This window comes from Glycine max, chromosome 6 (assembly GCF_000004515.6).
Source record: "Glycine max cultivar Williams 82 chromosome 6, Glycine_max_v4.0, whole genome shotgun sequence".
NCBI lineage: Eukaryota > Viridiplantae > Streptophyta > Magnoliopsida > Fabales > Fabaceae > Glycine > Glycine max.
The window spans coordinates 1263128-1274558 of record NC_038242.2 but is presented as its reverse complement, the minus strand read 5'-3'; the positions used below and the strand labels follow the sequence as shown (position 1 = coordinate 1274558).

General features: G+C 36.5%; 2 protein-coding genes across 3 annotated transcripts; one reads left to right on the top strand and one right to left on the bottom strand.

The window, feature by feature from the left end:
* The first annotated feature begins 1506 nt into the window (after window positions 1-1506).
* Window positions 1507-3264, top strand: LOC100783546 (glycosyltransferase family 92 protein At1g27200). Its single transcript, XM_003527590.4, has one exon. The coding sequence runs from the start codon at window positions 1507-1509 to the stop codon at window positions 3262-3264; it is 1758 nt and encodes a 585-aa protein (XP_003527638.3).
* Window positions 3265-6135: 2871 nt separating this feature from the next.
* On the bottom strand, window positions 6136-10575 carry LOC100783010 (uncharacterized). 2 transcript variants are annotated; one of them, XM_003527589.5, is made up of 9 exons: window positions 10153-10573; window positions 9414-9450; window positions 9214-9292; window positions 9066-9111; window positions 8858-8956; window positions 8029-8097; window positions 7586-7934; window positions 7325-7473; window positions 6136-7101 (listed from the first exon to the last, which is right to left on the bottom strand). In XM_003527589.5, the coding sequence occupies exons 1-9, from the start codon at window positions 10489-10491 to the stop codon at window positions 6271-6273; spliced, it is 1998 nt and encodes a 665-aa protein (XP_003527637.1). In that variant the 5' UTR covers window positions 10492-10573; the 3' UTR covers window positions 6136-6270. The 2 variants fall into 2 exon arrangements, with proteins under 2 accessions (XP_003527637.1, XP_006581135.1); XM_006581072.4 differs by having other exon boundaries at window positions 9066-9292; window positions 10153-10575.
* Between the last annotated feature and the right edge of the window lie 856 nt (window positions 10576-11431).

The following is an 11431-nucleotide window of genomic DNA, read 5'->3' as shown; positions in this document are numbered from 1 at the left end:
AAGAATTTGCTCTTCCAATTTTCCTCGCAAAACCACATATCCATCTCCCTTCATGATCACGGACAAGGCCCCCACAATCAGCATCAAGATGCTGTTCTTTAATATAATTATAATAATCGGTTATAAATTACATGGTTTATTTTAACAAAATTTAAAATTAATATTCACAATGTTTAAACAAAATCGCAATATTCACAAAATCTGAATTTTCTAAGTTAAACGCTTTATATTAATTAACATAGTTATATTTTGTTTTTAATTAAAAATTGAATATTTAATTAAATTTTGGGAGCATAAATACGAGACTGTCACACGGTATTATTCCATAAAAACAAAATCATCCTTTTTATATATAGTATATTAGAATGACTTAGAGTACATAGGACAACTTCAATTATAATAAATAATATTGGAGGGAATAATTTTAGTGTTGTCATGTGATACAATATAAGATGAATAAAGTATTAAGAAATCATGAAATTGAAAATTAATTCATTGTCAAAAATTTAAATTCTAACGAGTCTGTATGAAAAAATTGTCGTTGCGAGTTGATAATATATCTAAATAGATTTTTGAAAAGAGTTTGAAAATCCTAGTTTCTGACCGAGATAAACATTTGCAATCATACCCACAGAAAAAAAAAATGATTCATTGATAGCCAACAACTGAAAAGATAATGGCAGATTGACGGAACTGAACTCCAAGGACTTAAATACGGAATAGTAATTTTAAAATTTACTTGAAAATTCTAAAATATTACCAGTAGAGAGATAATCTGAATAATTAAACCCTTTTAGAATTAACAAGTTAATTAAGGGTTACCACCGTCAGTATCTATCTATCCGTGTCTTAAGACGGTCAAAATCAGCGAAGAGCAAGAAGTCCGCAACGCGTGAAAAAAACTCGAGTTTACTACTACTACTACTACTACTACTACTACCTTTTGACTTCCACGTGTCATGGAAAGAAGTGCGTCGTGCCGAAGCTAAAGACACCCCATCTAATAATCCAAGAATAAACCCAAGATGTTGCAAGCACGTAAAGCTCACCATCCCGACGCTTACTTGGCGAATCACAAAAGTTGCACTAAAACACAACACAACAATCATCCACCATCCTTTCGTCTCTTTCTCTTTCTCTTTCTCCCCACGGCACAAGATTCATTCATACCCACTGTCACCTTCTCAACTCAACGTGTTCTGTTATATTATTACACCACTCATTCATTCTTGACTCTCATCCAGATTCAGCTCTGTAGTTTCTATATATATAAAGCCTCTCTCTCTTAATTACTATCTATAAACATTCTTCCAACACATTTTCACTTTTATTATAGAATCATATAATAATAATAATATGATTCTCAATAAAGAGAATGAAACCCGTTTCAACTTCCTTTTATTTTTCCCACCACAAAATTTGTGTCCCTTGGGTTCCAATATAAACAAATCAACAAGCTTACCCAAAAACTCGTCCTCGTTGTTTCCTAATTTCGTTGGGGAAACCATGCGACGGAGACCGCGCACCTCCTTCCTCGTCTCCTTACTCTCCATTCTCACCTTCGCTTCATTTTCCCTTTACCTCTCTCGCAATGCCATTTCCACTTGGCGCCCCTACTCCGACCTCAGAAAATTAAACGCCGTCACCAACCACCTCGTCCTTCACAACAGAAACAAAAACAACATCTTCAACAATCAATTCTCACGCCAAACACGGCGGGTGTCCTCCATCAAGGACACCTTATTATCCACCGTCTCCGTTCTCATCCCCGACTGGGAGATTCTCGTCATCGTCGCGCCAAACACGCCCTTATCCTCCTCCGACACACCCCACTGCCTCTTCCCCAACAATGCCAGCTCTCCGGCCAAATTCTCCGGCGTCCTCCCCTTCACCAACCGCACCACCTTCAAGTGCGACCTCCCCGAGCCGGTTCGCCGCCGCCGCATGTTCTCCCAGCCCATGCTCGTGACATCACCAACCTCGGAGACCGAGTTCCCGTCGCCGGCACCGGAGCTCCTGAAGTGGAACTTTCTCGTGTACGAGTCCTTCTCCACGGAAAACGACGTCGTCGTGTTCGCCAAAGGGGTCAACCATCGCAACGGAGACAACCGCTCCCCGGAGGAACTCCGTTGCGTGTTTGACCTCGGTAGCGGTGTCCTTAACGTCGCCGTTACGAGCTCCGTCCAAGAAGTGTTCCGTTGCCCTCACCCAGATCCATCCGAATTAGATTTCGATTCTCATTATGGCTTACCCAATAGAATCGGAATCTCCCTTGAGATCGTTTCAGAAAACACCGTCGTCCCGTCGGTCGCATATTACATTCCCAAGCCCGGGCTCAAGCCCAAGCTCATGACGAATGATCTATCCGTACAAGCCCGGCCCAAATATTTCTTATGCGCATGCACGATGGTTTACAACGTGGCAAAAGTCTTACGGGAATGGGTTATGTATCATGCCAAAGTCGGCGTGGAGAATTTCATATTGTATGATAATGCAAGTGATGATGATTTGTATGCCGTGATCGACGAGCTTCGAAAACAAGGTTACAACATTAGCACGTTGTTTTGGATTTGGCCTAAGACACAAGAAGCTGGATTCTCCCACAGTGTTGTGTACTCCAAATCGAAAGAACTGTGCAGTTGGATTATGTACGTGGACGTTGACGAGTTCGTGTTTTCTCCCTCATGGGGACATGAAACTGAAAATAGTGTTGTTGTTCCTTCGTTGAAAAAGTTATTGGCGAGGGAAATAATAAAGGGGGGGACTAGGGTGGGACAAGTTTCGATGAGGTGCATGGAATTCGGGCCTTCGGGGCAACGGCGGCACCCGGAGGAAGGAGTGACGCAGGGGTACACGTGTCGTAGGAGGGGGGAACAGAGGCACAAGTCAATGGTGTTGGTGGAGGCGGTGGACCCCAGTTTGAGGAACGTGATACATCATTTTCAAGTGAATGAAAGGAAAGGGTTCATGTCGAAGCAGGTGAGTGTGGAGGAAGGGTTGGTGAATCACTACAAGTACCAGGCGTGGGATGAGTTCAAGAGTAAGTTCCGAAGGAGGGTGTCTGCGTATGTTGTGGATTGGAAGCAGGAAATTAACCCTAATTCTAAGGATAGGACTCCTGGCTTGGGCTTCCAAGCAATAGAACCCAAGGATTGGACCCATAGGTTCTGTGAGGTTAGAGACCAGAGGTTGAAATCCTTGACCCGTGCTTGGTTTCGCTCCGTCACGCCCAACGGCTACAGAATGGCTTGGCAAACAAATTGATTTTTTTGTGTTACAGTTTACCATAGGTTGTGTTTTTTGTGTGTGTGTGTGGGGACAGATTATATTCTTCTCCGTCACCACCACCACCACTTCTATCCGTTTCTAAGCAAATTAAACGTTACATTCACATAGGAAAGGAAATTAACAAGTGGGTCGGGTGGATTTTTGCATGCCATTAATTTTCATTCTATTCTGTTTTTTCTATTCCTGTTTTTCTTTTTTCGCGTGGAATAGGAGTTATTATTTGTATCATGATCATTATTCTATTTTGGACCGATGCAGCACTTTGCCTTGCCACTCTCATCTATCAACAATAGTGCTGAGGCGGAGTTCGTCTCCGTTAATTTGCTTATCCCTTTTCTTCTTCTTCTTCGTTAGGAATTAGCAATAAGTGGTCCTTTAATCACTTCTAACGTGAAACAAGGATCAAGAAAATAAATATCACAAATAGCCAATATAAGTCAAAATGAGATTATTGTGAGAAAAATCATGTAAACAACACAGAGAATTTAGAACACTGATAATATTTTAAGTAAAATTACTACTTACTACTTATTCAAGACATGATTTGTATCAAAATTATTACACAAGTACTTGAATCCGAGAAGAAGTCAAATATTTTTTTTTGTCTGAACACACATTCTAGATATTATTATGATTTCCAATGAGATAAATCTTAGGGAACAATTAAATGTTGTGATGACAAATGAGACCTAATCATTATTATTTATTAACCCACACCTTTCATCATAGACTTAGTGGTTAAGCATATACTATTTTTCACATTAGTTAAAATTAAATGTCTAAATCATTAAATAAATCATAGAATCAACTCTTTTTTCCGTAAACCATCGGAAAATTCTAACAATTATTACATACTATCTAATTAAAATCCGATTTACATTTGTTGTTGTACAACTTACGCAGCTCAAACGAATAGTATAACTTGTTTCGTAATTGAATTTGAATCCTATCTTGATAGTATTTTGTAATGAGAAAAAAAAATTAACAGAACTCACAAATAATGATAATCTCGCTGTGATTCTCTGTGTCTTTCTTTGATCAATACACTCTATCCTAAAGAAACAGGGGCATGATATAACATAGTGTTTTTGGATCAACTTACAAAGTTAATTTTTAAAGAAATTGATTTTAGAAAGTTATATTATTAGAATTAATCCTGAAGTGAAGTAATTCGTATTTAAATGTCTTTATTCGAAAAGTAAGTTGGAGCATATTGGGGATTTTATAATTATTTTTAAAGGTCAATCAAGATTTTATTAAAAGAATCCAAAGCAAGCACAAGATGTGCCTGAGCCAGGACAAAGCGAAAACAAAGAAAGCACCATATAGCTCTCATGGTACTGACAGATACAAATCTCCTCCCCATGAAGGAAAATTTATTTAAAAACCACCAGAAACCCATCTTACCAACGCATGAAATATCTACGCTCATAACATCTTAGAGACTCGCAACATATTGACAGACACTTGACAAATTCAGAATCACATCCTAAAATGCATCGATCTAATATATACTTATTGGGGAATTTATAATTCTCCACTATTTGTAATAGTTGTTAAACATTTAAACTTGATTTTCTTTTCACCACTATTTCTAGTAACTTTTGGATCCAACAATAGTGACTTTTGTTTCATATATACTCCTTACCAATACTAGCTATTAGCTGTTTATCATTATTTTCTACTCGTTTGTGATTATATTGCTGGATTTTTTATGCATGGTGGGGGCTTAAATAGTTATTTTAAGCAAACATGACTTTTTGATACCACAAAATACTATTCAACGCGTAAAGAGAGAGAAAAGTATCAAAATAGATCTTCTATTTACAGTGCTCGTGCTGCTAAAAATAACAAAAAGAAAAGGAGGGAGAGAAGGAAGGAATGGAGCAAGATGGTAGAGAAATAAAGTAAAGTTAGAGAGAAACAAAGAGGTAGAAAAATAAACTAAAGTTTTCTATACAAAAGAGACTAAAAATAGTTATTAATTTGTTATCCCAAACTTTCATTTCTTTGACATAGGCTTTGATATTTGATTTTGATAAATGCTACTTATAAAGCTAAAATGCATGAGTCCAAATTATATTTTATCTTTATTGAGTTAAATATATTTAAGATGCTAAGAGATCTTTTGAAACTTTAGTTTGTTTGACACGTATCATACTTTTTACTTATTGAGCTGTGTATATTTTATAATAGTTTTTGCAATATTTACAAACTCGTATGAGTAAACCATTAAATACATAATGTATATTTTTGAAACATTTTTCTTAATTCAATTAATGGTAAGTAGTGAGGGGAAGGGGGAAGAGGTGTAGGAAAATAGGGGAGGACAAAAGGGTCATTCTGTACGTTTTTAAAAAAGTAAGGGGATGAGAATATCAACTCTCATTAGAATATCAAGCCTTTTTAATCCAACTTGTTATAACACATTTTACCACCTCTAATTTAATCTCATCATTAAATTCATTAAAACATTATACATGGGTGATTTATAGCATTTAAAAGATAAATACGAGAAATGTACGAAAATGAATATAAAATGAAAAGGTAGTTTATAGCCATTAAAAGATAAACATGCCTGAAAAACTGAAAACTAAACGTGAATATCCTTTCTAATATATATAGATATATAGATATAAATAATTATTAATTATTATATGATACATTGAAGATGCGATAACAGGATTGTTTCCCAAAACAATATAGTAAATGGGGAGAAATATTGAACATTCAACGTCTCAATCGCACGTTGTCATAAAGACTTGACCGATACCAATTCAACTGTATACTTCCTGGTACGGCCAACCTCTATTATGAAGTCAACAAACAAAAATTCAGAAAAGGTTCTACTTCTAAACGCTTCTGAAATATATATATATATAAAAAGGCCCATTAAATTGTGTCTTTTCTTTCCTATAACATGACATTATCATTGTTAGTAAGCAATATGATAGGATTCAATCCAAAAAATTTAATATATCATCAGAGCTGTAATGCCAAATTGGGCTGCAACTGAGAACCAGCCTCTACGTTGGAATTAGATGAATTTGTAGTTCCAATCTCTCCATTTATGTCATTAGCAAGTGCAAAAGAATTTTGTTTAGTGGGAACTTCCGATCCCTGCCAAGATGATTTTCCAGCAAGCCCTTGAGACCAACTTCGTTGCTCAAATCCAGGTTCCCGTGCCAATAAATTACCGGAATCTAATTGACTTGATTTGCTTAAGTACTGACCCTTAAGAGAAGGACAAACATTTGTATGTGCAATGTGGTTGCTTATGGGGGGATCCATGTCAAACATTTGAGGAGCAACCCCAGCACTCGAAGACCCAGTTAGATCAGCAAGTCTTACCATCTTCATTTGGGATGGAAAATTAGAACCTAACCGATCATGTGAACCAAAATCATCAGAGTGCACCATGGATTCCTGCTGAATCCTCATAGGAGTTATGGATTCAGACCCACCAGGTATGTTGATTACTGGATTCAAGTCATTTTGGTAATTATTTATAGCCATGTCTCCACTTTGCAAGCCTGATCTATTTGCAAGGGGAAACGATCCAGATGGAGAAGAAAATCTACTTCTATAATCCTCTGGTACAGGATGGTCTGAAGTTCTACCCTCATCACGAACTGGGAAGTGTTGCCTCTGTGATGACCCGTCGTCTTCACTTACCCATCCAGGACCAAATTCATGTCCAGCTGGCAACACACCTCTGATTTTACTTGCAGCAATCTTCCAAACAACAGGACCAAGGTTTGCAGCAAAATGGGCTAGACTTCTTGCATAGCTATGCTTCATGTGTACTCCTACCTGGTATATAAAAAAAAAAAAAAAGCAAAGCTGAATTTTGTAATCAACTAAAAAGCCTTTGAATTTGACTGAGCATAAGATATTTACGACAATGTAGAGACAATAGAAGATTTTTGAAGTAGCATGATTCACAAAAGATATTTGCCTATATTGCTTTCAGGTTTACATTTTCGGGTTGAAGAAAAGAGGAAAAGAGTGAAAAAGAAAAAATAGAAGCTCGTACAGCAAGAAGTTGCTTGAATTCATCTTCAACTGTGGACAACATCGGTCGTTCATTTCCTAAAGTCACTGGATTTTTGTAAGTATCACGCCTGGTCTCATCAACTGCAAACTGCTTCTTTCCATATCTTAGCACAGCTTTAACAACAGAAGCTGCAAACAAATACATAAAAATGAATAATTGCAATAAATAAAGTCATTCGTTAGTCCCTAGTTGAATCCAGAAGGAATGGGACAATGAGAAAGTGCGGATATAGATACTGACCTGGAAATTCATTCTCCCAATCAGAACAGCCAGTATACCCTCCACTGTTAAAAGTGCTGTTGTAGGCCCTGGCAGATGAATCTGTGGGCTGAAATTTGCTGGGTACTTTTCTTAGATTATAACCGTTGGAGCCACTACCAATATCCGCACCAGAAGCCAGAGTTGCATCAGAAGAAGATTCAGGACCAACACGCTCAGAAGGAGGCATACCAAGTCCCAGTGACTTTCTTGAGTGCTTGCCTGGTGGCCTTCCTTTCTGCACAATTTTGGGCTGTGGTTCACTATCATCATCACTATCTTGTCTCAGATTCTCAAAGTCCTTCCTTGCAATCTCTTGCATGGCTCGGGCCTAAGAAAAAGTATAATCTTTACCTTTAACAGACACTAAACAAACAATAAAAAGGGATGGAAAAATCTTAGTTTAATTAAAGACTTCACCAAACCTGTCGATGGTAAATGGTATCTGAGGAATTATATTGCATTGCATTAGAGCATATCAAGAACACATCTATCTGCAAGAATGAAGCAACAGTGTGTTTCAAATTTGTAACGGACTAACAAGAAATATTTTACACAATGATCAAACAGTAGTCCATGAAACCCAAACTCCACTCAATAGCCAAAACTTACACAAAGGAGTTTTGGACTAATTAGTGAAGATCTGCTTCAATATGTAAATTTCACCGAAATTTGACATATCAGTGAATCTAAAACAGGTAACATGCCATGTAACATTCATCACTTGGATTTATAGTGATGTCAGACCAAACAATGACACAGCAAGAAAGACTTGTTGAAATGAACAGATGACATATAAGGAATGACTGTCCTCAAATAATACAACTTACTTGAGACAAACGATGTTATAAATTATCAGTTTTCCGAATGTTGGCTTCACACAAGAAACTTAATTAATCTAACAACAGCACAAGTTCCAAAAATCTTAGTATCTAATCTACCAAGCTTCATATAACTGTCATGCATACCTTAGCCTCAATTCAGAAGCATTATGCTATAGTTATATCAAAGCAAGCAAAAACGGGAGGGAGATGAGCTCATTCACTTGGCTGATGGAAGATGGCAATTGTTCATAAACACTCAAGACAGAAAATGTAGTAGCGAGTAGCAACAATTACTCGGCACTGTGTGCAACATTATCTGAAAATTATACTTCTTTTGTTTCAATGTTTTTTTCAAAGTCATGCCCAATTTCGATCCAGAAACAAATCAAGTATATTCTAGAAAGCTGTTCCGAAAAATTGCAGCACCAACCTCAAAATGTTCCAAGTCGGTATATAGCCCATCATCCAATTTCTTCCTCACAGTTCCAAAATCCATCGGGTGTTTAATGATGTCATGATAATCAGGAAGCTGCAGCAAACAAAATTTATGAGATGAACATTCAAACAGTGAGAACTCAAAAGCAAGGACTCTAATATCCTATATGCAGCATCACAAAAAAAAAATAAGAAAATTGCACCTCTTCTGGATCCACAGGCTCAGAGAACACCCCATGTGTGTCCTTTCTGCGAGAAGGTTGTGAGCAGTACAGAACATCAAATACCCAACTTAAAAAAAAAAAAAAAGAAAGAGGAAAGAAACAAATAACACTACTACAAGAGACACACTTTTGAAGCCTGTCAAGGATAAACAGCAAGAGCTTTTTGTCTGGCAAAGGCGTAGTGGGACCGGACTCTCCCTGCGAACCTGTCAACACATAATATAAAAATCGCCATCAATATTCCCCCACTATGCCATTGCATTTGCACCAACATTCAGAAAAACATCTCATAAAACTCTTCATTTCATATTTTCATACAACACATACCATGTTTACTGTCAGTCGCTTTCGGAACCTTCCAATCCTGCAAGCAAAAATCACCCACCCCATCATCAAATACCATAAAAAGACATGTGCGTCTGATTTTATAACACACAAAATCCACTTTTTATCTATAGTCCTCAAAAAAAGAGAATCGAAATTCAACTTCAACCCCCCAATAAATTATTTTTCTTTAAGAAAAAAAAAAAGCGCAGCACAACTCACGAGCAAGCTACTAAGCTACCACTATAGAGCCTTGTGTTGAAGGGAAAAGAACTAAAAAAAAAACTAAAAAAATGAATAGCCCCAATAATACTCAGAGATAAGACAAATTGAAGCTTTTATGCATATCCGTGCATAAACGAAGGCTCGATCTGGCGTACAGCCAATAATGAAAGATTAAAATTAGGGCCAAAAAGAAAGAAGCACTACCCACCACCAGTGCCAGTGCCCCACATAAAAATTTCCCCTAAATATAAATTAAATAACACGAAAATTGAAAACCTAAACGGTCAAACCAACAAACACACACACTGGTTCCCAGTTCAACGAGTTCACCACAAAATAAAATTAAAAAGAAAAAGAAATACTAGTAATATTACGCGCGAATTCCCAAAAGATAATAATAAAATAAAGAAATAAATAAAAATTGGCGTTCTAACATGAAGAGCCCACAAATCGGAACAACAGAATACAGAGAAGGTTAGGGGGGATTGTAATTGAAAATTGTAACAATGAAACGCACCGTTTGGAGAGGGTCAATAGTCTTGCGCCTCTTGTTGGGATCGGAATTGAAGGGTTGGGAATTGGGAAATAATGTTGGGTTCTGGAGATGGGAATTGAGACCGACCAGGAGCTTGTGTTTCTTCTCCTTGCGTTCGTCCTCGTCGTCGTCGTGGGGAACAGCGTTTTTGTTGGTCTTGTTCTTGTTGTTGTGGGAATTGGCTGAATTGGAGTTGTTGCTTTGTCGCTGCTGGTGGTGATTTTGCTGTTCTTTTTTGAGAGATCGCTTTTGAAGATCCAAAAGAGAGGGGCGTCCCTTCTTCTTCCTCTTCGTCGTGGTACTTTCAGATACCTCGCCCATTGTTTCCTCCTCTTTTCTCGCTCTCGCTCGCCAAACCAAACCAACACCTTCTCTCACCCCTTTTTTTATTTTTAGCAAAAACAAATTTATAATTATAACAAAAAAATAAAACAAAATATCTATATTCTCGTCCACGCGTGCAACTCACGTGCCGCATTTGTCTGTTTCTCCCCCTCTGCCCTCTGCTGCCCCTCTTTCTTTCAACACACCTAGTATTCGTTTGTACGTAAGGATAAAATTAAATGTACATATTGAATTGTAATTGAGCAGAATTTAGTAAATGTGAACAAAAATTAATAAAGTTTGGAGTATGTATTTAAGTTATAAAACCAAAGTTCATGTTAAAATACACCAAAAAAAGTTCTAAACAAAGTTTAAAAAAATTAGTAGCATATAATACACTTAAATTACAATTAATCAATCCACACTAAAACAAAGTTAGATTTTATATCTAAGAACTCAAATATAATTTCCTCACCAACATCCAAATTATGGTAATTTACAAAAGATTTTCATTCAAAATCAATCTTTGAACTCTTCTTCCGATGATTATAAAAAAATCTTGCATTCTATAATCTCTTTTGCAAATTTTATATCAATTGGTAAACGATATATATGTGAAATGAGTTATTGATTAAAACTATATATTTAAGAGAAAGATATATTATTGATTGACCTTTTTAAAAAAATAAATTATTGTTAGTGATTATCTTTTTAACTGAATTTATGTAACACAAATAGGATTGACTATAAACTATATAACCAAAAAGACAAAGTTACAATATTAAGAAAAAAGTTTAATTAAATATCCTATCTTAAATATAACTATGTATATTACAATAAATCAGCAAAACAATGTAATTGTATTTAAATGTCCTAATATAATTGTTATAAATCCTTTTCAAAAGATTGTATGTACAATTGTGGTTGAATATATTGT